Raw genomic sequence first — 20,459 nt, forward strand, 5'->3', positions numbered from 1 at the left:
TGGTTTTGGTGCCTGTCCTGGAACTAGCTCTTGTAGACCAGGCTGATCTCGAACTCACAGAGATCCGCCTGCCTCTGCCTCCCAAGTGCTGGGATTAAAGGCGTGCGCCACCACCGCCCGGCTCAGATCAAGTTTCTTTTGTGCTAATGTCAGTCAAATCTCTGTCACTTGCAACAAAAGAGCATTAACAGATCACATCCTTAGAAAAAGCAAAGTGTAGCCAGTATATATGCACACTAGAGAGGGGTAAAGAAGAAATGCATGAATTTACCAGATCCTATGGTTGAGGAGTAGTCTGAGCGGAGCCCAGCTGCATTGAAACAGTATAGAAAGAAGACTGTTAGTTCCAGAGGTTCATTTGTTTAGAAAAACGTTCCTAGTCCCCTTTAAAAATAACCAGACACATCTGACATGGGTTGTACTTAACAATAGTCCAGTGAGGAGCAGAGTTATCTCAGTATTTAAAGTAAATACAATAGCTAGACGCCAGCACTGCAGCTAAGGATCCAGGAGAATTCTACATACTATTTTATTTGCTTCCAAGCATTCATAGTCACAAATTTTAAATGATTTGAGGGTAAGAAAATAGCTATATAAATAATAATAATTATTACTATGATTGAAAGAGAAAACATAGTGTGGGATTTCCCACTAAAGATTTTTCATTTGTTCAAATTAAATATCAATTACCTACTATATGTCCTGTGTGTGTGTGTGTGTATAATTGGTATTTATACATTCAACACCTATATCAAAAGGCAAAGCTACAGAGACTTTGAGTAATACAATGTTTTGCAGTCAAGACAAATGGCGCCACTGTGTTTCCACGGGCCTGAGGCACAGCCTGATTGGGAGCATTGGTGGAGACAAGGTGTTAGGGAATAGGACTTGGGGTGGTCAGATCTCAAATGCTGGCTCTTCCTGAGAAAGTAGGAAGCCTCTAGCCAGCTTCTAACTGACCGCAAGGCTGAAGAAAAAAAAAAAGCAAAGATAAAGTGTTGGTCATGCAATGCATTTACATATTTTTCTCCTTAGCTCAATAAGGCAAAGAAGATAATAAAGTGTGCTTAGCTATTTTCACCCTGTCCAAACATACATCTTAATTCTTAGACCACACCCATGTCTGGTCACAAGCCACAGTAGTATGATTTTCCACGAAGGGCATTAGACCTATATGGGCAAAAGCAGGCATCTGGCCCACTCACTTGCACATGGTGCAGGATACATCTGATGTATGTATGCTTTATGTCAGGATTTCCCACACTGAATACAGATGTTCAAAGACCTGAAAAGATGGAATCTGATTTTCACATGATTAGGCTCATTTTCAAACACAAAATCTGTGTTGCCACGACCTTATCTTAACCTCAAAAGTCTCCAAAAACAACCACTCTGGAGCCAGCAAAAGTGTCTTAGCAGGTAAAGGCTCTTGATGCCAATCCTGGTGACCTGGACTGAATCCTTACAGAATAGAAGGAGAGAAACACCTTCCACCAATGGCCCTCTGACCTACACACATGTGCCATGGTGGACAGACACATCTGCAATTTGAGATGTAATGCTAAGAAAGACTCAGGAGAGCCAGTTCTCCTTTTCCCCCTCTCTGCACTCACTTCATCTTTCCATGTTATTAGTACTTTCCCCTCATCGAACGCTCATGTGGCCTCTCTTCTATTCTCTCTCATTTACTTCGCCTAGGAGAGCCTTCTTTCTAGTTTCTACCACTTCATCCGGGACCAAACTAAACTCTCAGTCCCCAGCAACAGCACTCGTAAAATACAACAAAGGGAAAAAAAAAATTCTTCTCTTCTGGAACCTTTTTTGGAACACAGTCTGAAGGTGCCTGAGCATCAAAAATGATGAGGGAACACACTTTAATAAATATAAGTGTGTTCACAAGTCTCCGTTTCAGTTATACTGTGTATAGCATTTAAGAATTCCCCTCACCAATGATAGCTTCAATGCCCAGCTAGTCCTCTGCTCTTGGGATTGTGGAAGAGTCTATATTACAATGTTACATCTGATAATGGTGTCAGATACAGAAAGATATGCGTAAAGGAGAATTACCCAACAATCACCATTTAGTACCACAGAGTCCATATCCACAGCCAGTCCCTGCAAGCTTCCCACAGAGGTGCGGTTTATGATGCTGGTTTGGATGGAGTCCTTCAAGATGGCTGCCACACACTCCTCGCAGAAGATGTGGCCCTTGGCGTGTGGCATGACAAACACAATCCAAAAGTGGACCAGGAGACCACCTTTGTTGTTACTGCTATAGAGAAAGAGAGAGAGAAGTGTTCAAGGATGCCTCTTAGAAAGTAAACATTCCCAGGAAAACAGAAGCTGACAGATTAAAGACCACTGAGAACATCCTTCGAAGGAACCGAATGCCCTTCTGCAGATTGTCTTTGGTGCTGGTTTAAGGACTGGAAAGAGAAAATTTCATGCTCTATGTGTTCTAATCATTGTGGTGGATTCGAGTCTGGATGCATTACGCAATAGCTCCAACTGCACAGATTCTTTTAAGGGCATCAAAGTAGTCACTGCCCACTGCAAATAATGACAGTTCAGTTCCGTATCTCAACGAGCCTCACACAGAATTACACCTGCTTGTCCAGTTAGCCTGCTAATGGTCCAGTTCTGCAGCTGCACAAGTTGAGGACAAATGTGGTTCAAAACCACATGATTCATATGCGATGGAGCTAGAAACAGGGTCCAGTTTTCTTTCCAAACTGACCATGGAGTCTGCACTCATGGTGTACAAATACAACATGCTTTGTGGTAAAAGCATATGAGGGTACTGTGTAGTAAAGAACTCGGGAAAGGGGAGCTAAGGACAGCAGACAAGCTGATCCCCTCCAAGGCTTCTCAGTAGCTTTCCTATGTTCTATGCGACTCTGCATCTGTACGAATGGTAAAAGAAATGGATTACAGTATACGGAGCACAGCTTTTCCTAGTAAGTTATCATTCAAAGCACGAGTCTCAGATAGTCTAAGTAGCCTGTTTGTCATTGAACATATTTTGGAAAGTCGTGGTTTGCGTCTTATTCTTCCTCCACCATCCACCCACCATGGTGGCCACGTTCGTGGCCATTTACTCCAGAGGCCCTGAAGTCAGGATTCCATTTGGGTGAAAGGAAGACTTGGTAAATATACAAACAGACTTGCTGTGGCAGCCAGGCAGGCAGCTGGGTCATTGGTTTTGCTAATGGGGTGTTCACCAACAGCAAATGGTTTCTGAGTGGGAAAATCTCGGTCCTTTCTGGGCTGTAAGCGGGGTACAAGGCAAGGATGGTAAGAATCCCAGGGCGAGAGTCATCCATTACCTGACATCTGCAACCACAGACTGCTTATAAAATTTGGAGAAAGCAGATGTTGTGTAAACCAGGTTAATCTGAAAATAAAGAGATTAAATTATATTAATTCTTTCCAACTCAGTTTACCTAGGGTCTAATTCCAATGGTTAATTGTGGGGAAATCAGGCCCCAAGCCAAAGGTTTCTAACTCCAAACCTAGACATTATCTCCTGAATTTAATTAGCTCCTCATTTCTGAAGCATCCCTCAGAACTCTTTTATTCTGATGTGACGAATCATCAGTTGTTCTTCCCTATTTATTTCTGCTTTTGAAGTCTGTCATCAAGTTTAACTTCGGAGTTCTTCCCAGTCCTATATTTTTCTTCATAGTTAACAAATGTATTTATCACCTGCTCCAATCTGGTACTTCCCAGGACAAATTCCAGTATTAGCCACGAGGCGGCGCGTGGTGACCAGAGTAGGGCCAAATGAGGTCAGCAGGTCCAAAATTTCATAATTGGCTCTCAAAGGAGACCTTTTCCAATCAATATACCATCTTTGTTCTTGTTTAACTTTTCTTAAAGCTAAATTCATTCTCCTCCTCTCCAACTCTAAACAAAAAGCACCCACCTAACTGCCCAAATCTTAAAAATTCTATAATATTGTGGAAAAGAATATGAAGGTTAAAATAGCCCTACAGCACCAGAAATATTATGTAAACCTGCTGGGCGATGTTGGCTTGGGTTCACCCTGCCTACCTAGCAGGCATAACTTGAGGTATAATCTGTGCACCTATATTTGAGGTGACGGATTTCCTGCTAAGCTATTGGTCATCAGTAGGAAGCCCTCCGAGGATTGCTGTCATTCCAAAGCCCCTCCTCCTTTCCCACTGCAGCGAGGTCCCTGCAAGCCCTCTGCATTGCTGCAGAGGTCCAAATGAGCATAAACCTCCCCATACTCGCCCTGTGCCAGGAGCCCTGAATGGACTTTTTTCTAATAGACGCTTTTAGGAAATCATCTGGGGACGAAATCAGAGATATGCATAATTCATGGCAGTTTTGATTTTGTATTATGTATGATGTAAAAAAAAACCTGGGGAACTGCTTAAACATCCATTAGAAAGGGATTTGTTAACTTTGAGACTATTAACACTTGCTTTTGAAAGAATATTTGCTTGCACAGAAAGCATGCAATGCAATGCTAAGAGAAAAATACCGCACTAACAGGATAGCTGCTAATACTCCACTATTTCAGTGCCCTTGTGTCCTTGCAAGACAGAATCAGAGCTTTCCCTGGAAATGACATTGAAAAACTGATGATCTTTTTAAAAATATACTTTTCTGAATTTTACTAATTTTCATAATATTTATTTTTTGAATAAAAAGGATGTTTTGCTTTTGTTTTTTGTTTTGTTGTTGTTGTTGTTGTTGCTTTTAAGTGAAGAGATGGCCAGTGTAAGGCTGGAATAAATATGTAGAAGTCACAAAATTAATCAGTGTGTTTGAACTTCAAAACTGAAGGGTATGTTAGAGATCACATGATAGTCTCTATTTTACAGAGGAGAAAAACAGGGCGGGGGGGGGAAGCTGTATCCTTTTAGGATTACGAAAAGAAAGAATGGGGCTGTATCTTGCAGTGAACATGGGCTAAATAAAGGGCAGAAATGTGTATTTTAAAGCCCAGATGAACTCATTCCCTGTTTTCCTCCAGCAGCTTTCTTTTGGGGTTCTGCCCTCTATTTCCTAAACTCAGTGAGCTAGGATATCAGGAAGCCCACGTACACCCCCTCAGGCTCCGCCCTCCTGCTCCCCCAGGCTCCACCCTCCTGCTCCCCCAGGCTCCACCCTCCTGCTCCACAGGCTCCACCCTCCTGCTTCCACACCCTCAGCCTCACCACTTGCTGTACTGTCTTCGCCATGGAGAGAAATTCCCTGGACTCCTTCTGCCGGTACTCAGGAAGAAACTCAACGTTGGTGATGCGGAACATCCCAACAAAATAAAAGGCGTCTTTGCTCTCTGTCCTACCTGCAAAACAAGAGAAAAAGGCAGGCAGTGAGAAGATTGTGGCAGCTAAGCAACACCTGATCCGAGTCAGCATCACTCACCTAAAATGATTGCATCTTAGGCAGATACACGCTCCCGCACATCGTAACCTGTGAAAGTCAAAATAGCCCTAGTGACATCTCTCCCGTCACTGTAACTCTTGATACAGTCTGCCCTTCCTGTTTTCTACTGGCAAATACTTAAAAGCAAGGTTTAATGGTAAAAAAAAAAAAAAAAAACTGCACGTCTTGAACTTTGTCCTAGTGTCTAGAGAGTAAATAACATGCACAATTTTGTCAATTCCATACCTGCAAGCTGTCAGATGCTAACACACCCACCATCACAGTTTGGGGTGCAGTTAGCATGATGGGGAAAGACAGAAGAAATCCTCTGACTCTTGGGAGCTTCCACTGAGCTGCTGCCTGACTTGTGTGCCTAAGATTGAGGAGTGAGGCCACATTTCTGTTCTGTCCAACATATGGCACATTTATCCTTACCAGCATGACCTTCGGCTCAGCATGGGCTCACTCCTACTCAAATCTGCTCTGAGAACTGTAAGGCTAGGTTTCTTGGCATGAACTTTGCTGACAGATGGACAGAGACAAGGCTCGCAGCATCTGCATGGACTCAGGGTCCATGAGAATGAGGAATTGGAAGTGACTGGGGGAATTGAAGTCTAGTCCTCTTGCACCCCCCCCCCCACAATATCAGGGCTTGAACACTTGCTCTGCAAGCACTATAGCACCAGACTACAGTCTCTCTTCCTTCCCAAGGTCTCTCTCCTCTTCCACAGCTCCCCATGAATTTTTTAATATTTATTTATTCATTCATGCATTTACTGCGATGCTGGGAATCAAATTCAGGGCACTGTACACGGAGTCAAGTGATAGTCACTGCTCTATAGTCCCATCTATTATCTTTCAGGATAATCTCACAAGGACAGCCCAGGCTCTCCCTTAGTACCAAATCTTCCTGCCTCTGCCTCTCAAGTGCTAGAATTGCAGTAATACACTGCCACGAAGCTTCTCACAGTGCCTTGCAATCCTGTCCCCCGTGGCAGTCACCTCAGGAGCAACCCTTTCCAGCTCTCTGAGGGAACGCACAGTAAACCATTGTTTTTACCTCAGCCCTCAGCATAGTAAGTTCTTGGCTCACCTTTGGACCTCAAGACATTTAGAGGGGAAGATAAAGATGGAGGGGTGCAGAAGTGATAAAGAGACTATCCCTGTGCTAGGCCTCCAGAAAGAGAATATCCCCATGCTAGCACAAGGCCTACCATCAGGTGAGGCTAAACACAAGATGATCGGACTTAAAAGATGAACTCTATAGGAGTGACAGAAATCAGCCTCTTCTAGAGCCCACTTGGGGTCGCTTTGGCCAAAGCAAAGAAGTGAGGCTGTGAAATGATGGGGTACACAAGGTAAAGGCAGGAAGCCTTTTGGGGGGACATATTTTGGTCTTCTGTTGGTTGGACTTTGATCATTCAGTTCCTGACCTTTGCAGATCATCTCACCCAACCCTTACGGTGCCTCGCTAGATCTCACACTTAACGTTAGTAATTGCTTTGGGTTTTGTTTTCCCACAGAGACAATTTCTATGTACTTATTTATTCATTTGCATATTATTGTTTTTAAAAAAAATCAGGGGGCAGAACAGCAGTAATGAAAAAAACAATCGGTTTCGCATTGAATCCAATTATATTTACTTAATACTTTTAGCTCGGCCCAGCACAGAAGACCCTGGCTGCTTTCCCTGATAAACTGTCTACCTCCAGCCTCATGGCCACCTTCTATGACCAAATTGCAAATGTCAAAAATAACCTGTGTTCTCTTGAACAATGCTTATTCAAACAAGTTTTCTTGTTCCCTACTGCTGTTCTGTTCCCATGAAATGACCCTCTCTGTTTTTTTTATATAAATAAGCTACTTTTGTATGTTTTTCTAAAACTTTAATTATAGGATTTTGCAAATATGTCAGTTGGGATGCCAGGAAACTCATTGTTTATATGAAGTGTGTTGTCTTTATTGCCCATTGCCTTAACTTGCCACGTCAGTCTATAATGTCCTTGAACTCAGAAATAGGGTCTGACTTAGCAGTCCATTCCATGCCTATCACAGAGGTCAGCTCACCTTGGCACGCCCACAATATATCCAATGAACTTTTAGGAGACCATTCTGAAGGCCTTCCATCTCTAGACCCATTGAGCGCCCCTCTCTGATAATTACAGAATAATCACTTCCGAATGAAAACATAACCCACATCCTTTCTTGAACACCAATTTGTGAACTTTTCAAAAGTAGAAAATGCATCAGTAAGCATTCTGAAGATTGCCTGAGTACTTGGAATATGCCAAATTATTGAGGATCAATTTATAAGGATAAGTGAGTGACCCAAAGTGCTCAAGAACATTCATGAAATCTTTTCTAAGAATTGTCTTGCCTTCCAACCACACTTTAATATCCTTGACAACAGATACAGGCAAAGTGTTTCTCAGCTCATAACACCAGATGTGTGGGTTTTGTCTCTGCATCAGGCAACTCTCTATTTCTCTGTGGATAGCAATGAGTATCCAATGACTCCGTGTAACTTAACCAACTATACACTTCCTGCCTTTTTCACATAATAATGTTTTGACCGAAGATGCCAACTAGAAGTAGTATACCCCTAAGCAATCCATGCTGCTTCTACAAATCAGGGGTTCCCCCAAAACCCCCTCTGTTGTGATAACTTGTTATCATAGTTAAGACATTTCATTGTTATTTGTTCATTATTTGTGGTATATTACATATGATAGTATAGAGAACACAAATGAACAATTAGGCTGACCACTTCATCTGGGTGAAGCCTAGACAAGCTGGAGCCAAGAACTTCCTCTCCCTCTGAGGAATTTGGCTCCCATCAAATTCACCCAATTAGAAATCAGACCCCAATTTGTAGGTGTTTTTATGGAGGTCCTATCATGAAAGCATGATTGATTACATTGTTAGCCCTTGGTGGTCGAATTTAATCTCTAGCTTCTCTCCTCTTTCCAATATTGCCAAGAATTGAAAGATACAGCCTGACAATGCCATGGATCCTCTGTCTATCTGGGCACTTTCAGGTACCAATTATCTTATCACTATGAAAAAAACAAAACGAAAAAAAAAAAAGCAATATTCTTAGAAGTTCTGTATTAGCAACGGAGATGAAATATGACAACAAAAGACACCCCCATCTCCTATCATTTAGGAAGTTATAAGAATGTCAGAAGCCTCATATCAGAAAGCAGGGACTGAGACCACAGGTATGTGTCTTTCACTTCTGTGCAATTAAGTGTACTTTATATCAAATGTCTTACACACAAGGGAATGCCAATGCAAATCAACCAGTGCTATGGTTACCAGGATGAATCAGTAAGTACTTGGTAGGAAAGAGTCTAGTTGTCACATCTGCCCCCAAAGGATCAATCAGATTGACAAAAGCATAGTTATGGGGGCAAAAACAGAACTGGGAGACAAAGATATGAAAGGGGGCTCAGGGAGCCGGAAATTTAAGGTTGCCTAGTAACAGGCTGTGGGTGGAACAAGGAAATGAAACAGCTTAGTGTTCCATTCATTTTTTTAAGAACTACAAATGCATTGCATTTATGAGTGAGTCAACTCCCTTCCCACCCTCCACATCTGGGCATCCTCCACAGCTCCTTTCCCATCCGACATCCCTCCTCCTTTTGTCCACTCATGGGAAGGAAGAGATGGCGATAAAGAAGAAATGACAGACAGTTATGGTGACTTTCCTATTTGCATCTCAAATCCTTCCTTGGAAGCACTGTGTCTGTCTGGAAAAGAGGGGAATTCTATGCAAGTACCCAGAGATGGCCTAGGCCTGCTGATTTAGGCAGCACTCCTCCTGCCCCCAAAGGAATTTAAATTTTAACTTACTGATATAGAGCCACAGAAGTGTCCAAGCTGTGACTGCCAGGATGAACAAAAATACCGTGAAGAGAATGATCTTGTTTTGAACATTCCAAAGGGCAACTTTCTTCTTGGGTTGCTTGCGGCACCTGGGTTTGCCAATAGGTTTTCGAGGCAGCCTTCTCCCGGGAAGCTTCCCGGGGGCGCTGACCACCTGAATGGAGATGTTGGATATCTTTCAAAGAAAAGACAAATCATCGATTAGAAGTCATCTCAAGCTTGGAGCGACTCATGCAGAAGACATTGGTGCCAAAAGACCTATCAGTCAAACCTATGTGAGTGCAGTAAGTGGTTTTGATCAGTTACAAAATGGAGCTCAGAAAATCTAGACATTAGGCCTGGCAAAATAGCTCAGTGAGTAAAGGCGCTTGCTACAAAACCTGGTGACCTAAGTCTGACTCCTCCAGGCCAGTGGTTCTCAACCTTCCTAATGCCACCACCCTTTAATTCTGTTCCTTGTGTTGAGATGGACACCCCCAGCATCATAAAGTTATTTCCCTTGCTGCATCATAACTGTAATTTTGCCACTGTTAGGGATGGTAATATAAGTATCTGTGTTTTCCGATGATCTTAGGTGACCCCATGAAAGGGTCACTGGACCCCAGAGGGATCAGGGCCCACAGGTTGAAAACCACTGCACTAAAGCTACAGCCACAGAAGGAAAGAAAATTTCTGAGAGTTATCCTCTGACCACACACATGCACACTCACTCATATATAAAGAAAAGGAGAAACTAGACTTCGTGCCAACTGTAGAGACAACCTCCCAGGTCCTCTCCCTACTGAATGAAGCCAAGGAGCAGAGGCCCTATCACATGGAGGCAAACAGACAAAGGGATCTGAGGTTGGGAAATGAGGATGGTGTCCCGATGCTTGGGTTGGCACAGCCTTCTTTATGCATTTCTTTGAGGTCTTAGTTTTTAATTTGAGATTCAGAAGGGACTGGGCTTGGGGGCATTTGTTTTATTAGACAAGATCTCACCATGTAGATCAGGCTGCCCTTGAATTCATAATTCTTCTCTCTGTGCCCTAGGTGTTGGGATTACATGAATGTATTAACATGCCCAGATGTTTTTATGACTTTTAAATGTGTGTGTTATCCTGCTTTTCTCTTGTCTCTCATTACTTCTGTCTCGTGGCAAGATTGAAAATAAGAGGGCTGGAGAGATGGCTCAGTGGTTAAGAGTGTTGCCTGCTCTTCCAAAGGTCCTGAGTTCAATTCCCAGCAACCACATGGTGGCTCACAGCCATCTGTAAAGAGGTCTGGCGCCCTCTTCTGGTCTTCGGGCATGCACACAGAATATTGTATACATAATAAATAAATAAATATTTAAAAAAAAGATTGAAAATAAGAATACAAGTAGGTTTCTCACAGAAATACATTGATTTCCTCATCGTAACTTTCTGACTGCGGGACTAGGGAGAGAGCCTAAAGAGGTGTGGTGATTTGTGTAGGCCCAGAGAAAGGGACACCAACACAATTGCTTTGTCACAGACAGCCACTAAACTGATCGGTGACTCAGTTTCTCCATCATGAATAAAAGAATAATCTTAAAGTAAAGCAAGGAATGAAGCAGATGACTCATTGGCTGGTGAAATTGCTGGTTTATGTGCATTCTATGGCTTGAAAGGAGGAAAAATACATTATTTAACTCTACCCTTCCTCCTCCTTTATTTTCTCCTCTCCCTCCTGTCATCTGATTCTGTGAATTCTTTAATAATGCATATGAGAGTTTAGCTTCTTAGACAAAGAGATTTATACACGTCAGGGTAACTAAACTCCAGTGATGAAAGAACTTTTAAACACACATTCTCTTAAAGGAAGCAATCGCGGGGGGGGGGGGGGGGTAATGAGGAAGAAATAAGCTCCCAACAGCTGTGTTAAGAGTTTTCTCATCTTCTCACTCTCTCCTTTCTCTTTCCTTCAGAGTGCCATGCCTTCCCGTCTTTAATCCTGCCAATTAATGGGAAAATAAGGGGCCAAGTACACTTTGCATTATTCATGACGCCCTCATTCTTTTTGCCAAACATCCTTGTCAACCCTTGGAATGAAATGCTGCTTGTGTCTCTCCTGGTGAAACTGAACTAGACAGACTTCATTTCATGTGGTTTCTTGAAGGGGCGAGTTTGTTCTTTTGGAAAGAAAATAAACCACTTTCAAGCACAGCATAACTCCAAAGGAGTAAAAGAAAAAAAAAACAGAAATGCCAACACATGTAGAATACCAAGACTCGAGCTGGACCTTTCAGTACCAGAACACAGTAGAGGCCGTCTCAGTGCTTCTGATTAAAGTTTAAAGTGGAATTTACATAGAGATCAGTATGCTTTCCTTGGGGTTTTTTAAAAACAGGCACTAGTCAATTACCAACTACAGTCTTTCAAAACAAGCTCACAGTCACAAAATCTATTAAATACTGTAAAATATTAAGTATTTATTTTTTTGTTCTCTTAATTTTTACAGCCACAGGAATGCATTTCACCAACAGGGTCAACAGTACACAGTGTTCAAGTAGAGTGAGCAGGGGCCTCCCACTCTGCACTTACTTTCAGGTCTGAGGATTTGCAAGAAGCATCACCATTTTCTTTGTCCATTTTCAGGCATCTGTGTGTGACCACGTAGAGACGTCTGCAGGCCAGCCAGTGTTCACTCACTCCTGCACATGCTCGCTCGAGAAGAACTGAGAGACAGTCACTGTGCCCAGCTAGCTTACAGAGGGATGGAGTCAGCTTACCTCCCTGGGTCCAGTTCGGAAACTGAAGCTGCCTCCTTGCTTCACTGTAAAGTTAAAGGGACCTAGCGCTCAGCATTTCACCCACAACGGAAGGTTTCTGAATGTAAGCCTGCGATGAGCCAAAGGCTCAGTTCCCTACCAGCAGCTCAATTCAACAGCCCAAATACATTGATACACGTCATTAAGATTGAAATTAACTGAATAGACCTTTTCCTTTTGTCCTCTGTGTGCCCTCATCTTAATGGTGATTTGGGAATGGTCATCCTGATGTCGCTTTTCCTATCTGCCTTCTAAAGCCTTTCTAAATCTATAACATCAACCTCTTGGCTCAAACCATCAGAGCGAGGTTTAGTCTATTTATGCTAAGAAGTCTTTACTGATTATACAACAGAAAAATCAAGTAATTTAACTGGATGGAGTCTTGGGAGATATAAACTGGAGGACCAAAGTTTGAGAATATCCTCAACTACGTACGGAAACCTTGTTTCCAAATAAAGTAAAAAAAGGCATAAACTTTCTGCCTGGTTAATATGTCTTGTGTGCTCCTGAAGGAACCCCCTCCAACCCTGCCCTCAGCTCCCCCACCCTTAGAAATCTTCTACCTAGCAGCCTTTCTCCCATCGCTTTCCCCATTGTTTTGGATCCTACGAAAACCTAGAAGCCTTTCTGATGTAAAGCCCCTGTAGCCATCTCTTTAATAACAATCTGGATTAGATCTGTGGATGGAAAGAGCAATGCTCGAAGGCAAGGTCAGAATTCCTCTTGTTGCTGAGAAAACTCACACAAGCTAACACGTCTTTCTCAGAGAGCCCCATCTGGGCATCATGGGGATGCTTTAGGCTTTATAATTTAAAGGCACTAGAAGGTTTTAAATTAGGCCTTTTTAGTGGTTCTTTCTGATTATTCTGTTTTTTTTCTAGAATAATCTCATATTCTATTAATATAGGCAAAATAGCCACACTAAGCAGTGATCCCTAAATAACGGTCCCTAGCAGTGGTCCCTAAGCAATGGTCCCTAGTGAAGACTTTGTCTCTGACCCAAGTTTAGTCAGACTCTCCTGAGATCTCTTTTTAACTAGACTGTTATTAAACGCTGTCCATCACTCATCTATCCCAGTCATGGAAACAGACTTGCTAAGGTGATTCTGTGGAAATCCCCACATGCTTGATGTAGGATGACTCTTGATATTTAGCCACATTCATTCTCTTTGCTTCTGTAAGCCTTGGGCTACCTTGAGCAAGAATCCTCTTAGGTTAGTCTTCGAGGATCCCCTCTACTATTGATGAATTCTCTTAAGCATTTTCTATCTTCTTGATCTGCACTCTACTCATTGGCTGTAATGACTCAACTGTCTTTCCTATGGTGCAGCTGAGCTCATTTCTATTCTGGTCTCTCTCCCTTGTTGCAATGGTGCCCAATAAAACCAGTCTTTGTAGCCTGCAATGAGTTCATGCGTGCAGTGGTGGTTTGAATGAGAAATGTTCCCCCATAGGCACATGGATTTGAACACTTGGTCCCTGTTTGTGGCACTGTTTGAGGAGATACAGAACCTTTAGGAGTTAGAGCCTTCCTGGAGGAAATATGTCACTGGGGATGAACTTTGAAAGTTTATAGCCTTGCCTCGCTTCCCCTTTGCTCGCTCTGCTTCAGGTTTGGGGTTGTAGATGTGATCGCTTGTTTTCCTGCTCTAGCCACACAGGCTGCCATGCCTTTCCTGCCTTTATGGACCCTTCCTCTGTAGCTGTAAACTAAAATAAACTGTATTTCTTCTTCACAAAACACTGTTGGTTTTGGTGTTTTATCACAGCAATATGAAAGGAATGAATACACTGCCTTCTTCTTTGACATGCCTAAGAGGGAGAAGTAGCAGCCAGATAATAAGATGCTGCACTGTAAGTGCCAGATGTAAAAACTATATGACCCCCCACGGCTGCTTTTCAATCATCGCTCCAACAACAGTCAGTGATAAAAAACATCCCATCCTGGAAATTTTTTGATTAATTTAATCTAAATTAATTGCTATCACAATTGAGTTTTCATAATTTGTGTCTAAATATCAAGTGATTACATTAATATTCAAGCTTTAATAAATGATGAGTGAATGTTGAAGTTAATTTGCAGAATGCTCTGTTGTATTTAACAAGAAGTCTGTGACACGTGTTCACTTTAAGTTTTCTTCCCTCTTCCCTCCTCCCTCCTCTCTTCCTTCCTCCCCTCCTCCCTTCCTTCCTTTCCTTCTCTCTATCTTTCTTCCCTCCTTCCTTACGTAATTGAAGCTCTGGAGTACAAGTATACACCACCAAGCCCAGATCAAGGATAAGTTCTTCAACTGCTGGAATCATTTCAGCTCACACGGGCTGGGTGGTTGTCTCCATCCACTCCTGAAGGTCTGCACAGTCCCAAACCAAAACAGAAGATTCGGAACAACTGTAGTCATAGGGATGGCAGAGACAAGAAAATGGAATTTAAATGATTTCATTTCTATCTTCCATGTGACCACTCAGGGTTAATTTGGATTAAAACTTCACTACAGGTATGCAAAGATGGAACAGTGAGGTATTATGCTTTTGCATGTAATATTTTGTGAGAAATATTTATTTTGTTAATTTTACTCTTACCAATGTGGTAATATATACAAAGCTGAATAATTTTTTCCCATTTTCTACAGACATTACTGGTCCATTGGATTATATAATTTTTTTGCAAAAGATATTTTCAAAGTATAGAGAAAGAAGGTGTTAAAATATAATTCAGTTCCAATGGATACATCAACAAAACACTCCCAGTCCTAATACTCTGATATCGTTTACTCAGGAGCAGGCACCTGAGTAGAGTTGGGCAAGGTGGTCCTCCCCAGGGTTTCCAGAGCCAAATGGTCAGCCTTTAAAATACACATACTTAAAGTAACACTTTATGGACTCACAGGTTATATTTAGGAATATGCAAATACATAGATGGATACAATAATCAAAAAAAGGAGAGACCATGAATTTGAAGGAGAGCGGAAATGGGGGCACAGAGTAGACTTCGGAGTTGGGAGGGAGGAAAGGGAAGAGGAAAATGTTGTAATTAAAATATAACCTCGGCCAGGCAGTGGTGGTGCATGCCTTGAACTCCAGCACTCAGGAAGCAGAGACAGGTGGATCTCTGTGAATTCCGTGCAAGCTTGGTCTATAGAGAGAGTTCTAGCACAGCCAGGGCAAGGCAGTGAAACCCTGCCTCAAAAGAACAAACATTGCCGGGCGGTGGTGGCGCACGCCTTTAATCCCAGCACTCGGGAGGCAGAGGCAGGCGGATCTCTGTGAGTTCGAGACCAGCCTGGTCTACAGAGCTAGTTCCGGGACAGGCTCCAAAGCCACAGAGAAACCCTGTCTCGAAAAAANAAAAAAAAAATATATATATATATATACATATATATATATGTATATATATATAAACAAACAAGCAAAATATAATCCAGTTTGAGTGAACAGATATATGGCAAAACAAGCGTGGGTGACTACATGCTAAGGAAAAAATCTAAGTGTGAATAGATTTATTGATGCTGTGAAGTTCTGACAAAGTTCAAATTTTCTCTTGCTAAAATGTTGGTGAGGAAATGCTCATCTCTGGGATTGAAACACTAGACAGCCACAGAGCTGAAGAGAAGTGAAGGAAGCTGGGTGTGAGGCAGACAAACTTGCAGGTGTCTTGGAAAGCAAGCAATCTTTGACCTCGTTGTTTTTACTGTTAAAGTTCTGGCAGACTCCCTTAAATTCCAGAACACATCACCAAAGACAACACAAGGATCAAATGCAGGCTAGTGTTTCCATCAGAAGCAGCTGGAAAGACGGTCCTTGTCTGCAGCAAAGGCCCTGTACCGAGGGAGGCAGTACCTGCCAGTCAAGCAGACAGCACACAGTGACCAGGATCCAAGAAGAAATATTTCTCCACTGGAGTCGGCAGTGGTCACAGAGAACAGAAACTTAACCTCAATGTAAATTTGATCTGTGAAAACCTTGCAAGTGTTTCGACTTTCCCCACCAACGCTACCGCGTGGTGAAGACTCAGAGACAGCACCAAGTCATTCATCCAGCACAAGAAAGGTTCTGAGCTCTTGGCATGGAGGCTCCCAGCAGTGGGAGGTGACTCGTCCATCTTTGCCCAACTGCAGGAGAGGCCAGCTTTTCAGCAGCTGAGAAGAGCTTTTCTGCTCCTCAAGCTCCGCTCCTACCTGTTATGATAAATGCACACACAGAGCGCTGCCATCTGATCGGCACTCACTGCTGAGCCCCCGGGACAGGGGTGGGAGTCTCAAGGTTACTCAGGTCATCCGTAATGTTCTGTAATAAACTGCTGCCTTCCTTTTCCTTCTTATGAGGACTGTGATCTTAATGCTTTGTGTCATATCCCATGGATCTGATTTAAAAAGCCAAGCATCTTTGATCTGGACTTCCCTGTCTCTTTAACTGGATTTCCTCCTCTAGGCCCCACCCACGCTGAAACGCACCCCTGTGGTGGTGTACTCAATACTGAAAAATTAAGCTTTTTCAAATGACTCCAGGGTCACATTATTCCTTCACAAACAGAAGTCCTTCTTATCTGTTCCCCCAGCCTGCTGCTCAAGATCTCTCTTAGGGTGACAACAAAGCCTTCTGCCACAAACACTAACAGATTCATGAAATCATGCATTTTCAGTCTTTACTGTCAATGCACTCAGCCATCCATCTGCTTATACATTTATTGCATAGCGTTCGATGACACATGTCAAATATTTTTAATGATAAAATATATCAGTGTCCTAAAATAGCTCTCAGAGGAGGGAGAGGCATGTAGGCTGCTGATTACCTCCCGAGGCAATATGTCCAATCCCAAAGATGTGAAGATTAGCCTGAACCACAGAGGAGGACGGCATCAGCAGCCCTCCCTCCTGGCCTTGTGCGTCTGGCCCACTCTGCTTTCCATGTTTTAACCATGCTCTACATTCTGCTTGTAGCACTCGTGCAAATTTCTGCATCCCAGCCTACAATAATCTCTTGTTTTTCCCTGTCTCAAAAGCTCTATGGTGCATCCTGTTGTTTGAGACATGTGTTATGAGAATTCGTCAAGCAGTACTCGATGGAATCTCTGACATTGTCTTGTTTACAGATTGTCATGTCCTCTGTCTCTTCAATATCCAACAACGCTTCATTTCCTTCAAGGCAAGGCTCTCTCGTAATGTCTTCCATACAATAGCCTTGAAGGGGGGCAAGGAAAGAGAGACTTGACAGAATTTTGTTGAGTCTGGGATTTGGTTTCACTCTATTTACAAGTTAATAAATGAGCCTCTTACTGTTTCATAAGTGCTGGCAGAAGATGTAAGAGTTGGTCTTAGAAAGCAGATTAGCATCAACTCATTTGTGTTGCTTCTTTTTGCCCCTTAAGTCTCGTGGGAGCATGCCACAACGCAGTGCAGGTGGATGCTGCTGTCGCACGATGTTCATCACAACGGAAGGAATCTCTGCTTGGGGCATGTATTACTTTCCCAAGAAACAATAAACATATGGTAGAAGATGAAGGTAGCACCTAGTTCCCCGAGTTTCACTACAAACACACCCTGAGAAGTGAAGAAGATGGAGGTCAAGACTGGCATTCTTGGCACTCAGAGTGCACCGCCACCTCTAAACTTCCACAGCATCACCACCGCACACCGAGAGATTGAAAAAGCCACCGCAGAGCCCTACTGTCCCACAGGACTTGAGGACGGAAATCTGACATGGAGGTGTGGGCAGGGCCATGCTTCCTCTGAAACTCTGGATTCCTTGCTTCTGATGGTTTGCCAGCCATCGTTGGTGTTTACTGAATTGTCACTGTCCCCATGGGAATCTTGCTGCTTTAGAAGGCATCATCCATGGTTAGCCATATTAATCCTTGGAGAAAGGCAAAATGAAAGTGTGGTGAGCTAGTAGCCCTTTTGTTCTGGTTTAATTGTCCTGCTACAATGCTCTGTGTTTCTCTTTAAATTGTTTTATAGAAGAAGTGCTCAACTTGGTCTGCTCATGTGGTTGGATTAAGGTGCACTGGGGTTCTTCTTATTGACCTGCTGGCTAAGATCAAGTGACAGGCATTGTGGCAGACAGATTCACAACCACTCTGACTCACAGGCTTAACCAGACAAACAGCTGGAGGCCCAGACTGATCCAGAGGAAGCAACAATCTCACAGAAAGCCATCGCTCTGGTGAGCTACATAAGACTGCTGGCTCACAGCAGGAGCTGAACTGGCTTCATCCTTGGCAAAGAAAGATATCTTCCGCATTAGAAAGTATTGATTTTGGAAATCATGAAAAGGTCATAGTATTAAAAGGGAATGACAGGAAATGACTAAGAACATGAAAAAAAATGATGGAGAATGAAAATAGTTATGGCACAAAGAATGAAATGAAACATGAATGCAAATATGCTGGGCACAGAGAAAGGTCGAGAAAATGAATAAAATTATTCCTCTAGGAGATTGTAGATGTGTGCTCTGTGGTAGATACTAGCCTGGAGAATAACAGCACTATCAGTGAGGAGTCAAGCCCTGCTCAGCCTTGTAGTTGGCATTGCCAAAATGTTCATGGCCATCATACTGCTCCACACTCCCCGCTTCAGTGCGGTTGTCAGGACAACCACTCCACGGACTGTGTGCAGAAGCTGGAATCTGAACAATGCCTCATTCAGCTACTTGCTCCTCACCCCCAAATGCACCCAGTTAGTGGCCTCAACAATTCTGATGTAATTTACAAATGACAAGTAAAAAAAATCCCAATGGATATCCTACTTATTTCTTCCAAAGTCCAGATATTGAGATTGAAATTCGTATACCAGTGTCAGCGATGTGTGGAACACATCATACTCATCCTGATCTCTCTCCCCAAAAGATGGTCCATTTCAGAATTAAATTAGACCTTATAAACATTTTTGGTTTTGTGGGGCTTTTTGTTTGTTTGTTTGATTGGTTGGTTGGTTTGGTTTGGTTGGGTTTTTGGTTTGTTTTGGTTTTGGTTTTGACTGAGAAGTCACATAGAACTTGTTAGGGTTTTTGTTGTTGTTGTTGTTGTTTTATCTTTGAAGTTATAGGTTCATCTTCGTTCCAGCCAACACAACCAGCATCTCTGTGAGGTTTATGTTATGGCTACTAAATAACTTTTTATTCATCCCACTGGCATCTCTTTCTAGGCTTTGCCTAAACATTAAAATACCCAGATGAGTATTGACTTATAGAGGTCTCCTGGCAGTCTCGTGCTTGCTGTTCCAATGAGAATCATGAAGTTGATTAAGTTCATGGGCCTCCAACACAAGGAAGACTCCAATGGAGTCTTGTTGCCTCTTCAACAGGCTTCTGTCTCTTGGGGGTGTTTGGTAGCAATCCTTCCCCTTTCTCTTTAGGTATGAAGGGCATGTGCATAGATGTCTCTGCTAACTGATCCTTCACTGGATCCACAAGACCAGAAGGAATTCTGACTTAAATGAGAGTTTTCCACTTTCACAAGTTGAGTTTCTCTAGAAGTCGCAGCAGCAGCATCCACCCACAGCCACCCACGGCTGCTAAATCCCTTTACTCTGAGCTCGGGCTCTTGAGACTCACTCATCTGCCTTGGTGTTTGAGCAAAACAGCGGAGGAGGGAACTTGTCTACAAGGCTGGTGTCAAACCTTGAGAGTCATTCTTCAAAATCATCTAGTCAGGAGGAGTGGCTGTACAGCAGGGGGTTTTACAGCCCGACTCTTCTCCTGACAAGTCTACACTAGCTAGGGGATGTCATGTTCCTATGCTAATTGAAGGGTAGCACAGAATCTGATGCAGACTGAGTGATTACAAATTTTGGGTTTTGTGTTATTTTTTATTCAGTTAGGTTATTTTATACAACGTTGTCAAGATCTAATTTTATGGTCCTTGCTTCTTTTTGCTATACAAAGGAGTGTTGCAGGCATTTGCTTCTCAAAATTAAATGCTCACTTATCTTACCCCAATTATCCCCTCTGGAAAAGATCCCAGAAGAAAAGATAATTTCCATAATATCTATGTAGCTTTGCAGGAATAATTCTGATCTAAAACCCTATGATAAATTTTCTAATGTGTTAAAAGCTACATTAAATATTGTCTTTTAATATGCACACAGGAAAGTTTTAAATTCATCCCTTGAACTGGGTCCAGAGAAATGGACACATCTGCTTTTTACGGAGCTACAGCTGGAAGAAGACATCACTGTGAGTTTATACTGAGGGAAGATGGAGTACTATCTGAGTGCAAAACCCATGTTTTTTACCCATGTACTCCCTAGAGCCCAGCTCCAGATCTAGAATGCAGAAGGCGTCATTATATAGTGATGCTCATAAGACTTGGGAATCACAGTATTCACAATACTGGGTGTTTTGTTGTTCTTCTTGTTTGTTTGTTTGTTTAAGACAGGGCCTCCCTCTGTGGCCTTGGCTGGCCTAA

The 20,459-nt window shown here is 42.6% G+C and overlaps 1 protein-coding gene across 1 annotated transcript in view; it reads right to left on the reverse strand.

The window, feature by feature from the left end:
• The window catches only part of Tmprss7 (transmembrane serine protease 7), a 38,182-nt gene extending 26,303 nt beyond the window's left edge, over positions 1-11,879 (reverse strand). The window contains exons 1-5 of the mRNA XM_050149092.1: positions 11,832-11,879; positions 9,252-9,463; positions 5,190-5,316; positions 3,327-3,394; positions 2,079-2,272 (exon numbers count right to left, since the gene is read on the reverse strand). Of these exons, the coding sequence (XP_050005049.1) occupies positions 2,079-2,272; positions 3,327-3,394; positions 5,190-5,316; positions 9,252-9,463; positions 11,832-11,879 (649 nt within the window). The remainder of the gene's footprint in view (positions 1-2,078; positions 2,273-3,326; positions 3,395-5,189; positions 5,317-9,251; positions 9,464-11,831) is intronic.
• Between the last annotated feature and the right edge of the window lie 8,580 nt (positions 11,880-20,459).

Source organism: Alexandromys fortis, unplaced genomic scaffold, assembly GCF_014885135.2.
Source record: "Alexandromys fortis isolate MF-2015 unplaced genomic scaffold, M_Fortis_MF-2015_v1.1 scaffold_4, whole genome shotgun sequence".
In the NCBI taxonomy this organism is placed as follows: Eukaryota; Metazoa; Chordata; class Mammalia; order Rodentia; family Cricetidae; genus Alexandromys; species Alexandromys fortis.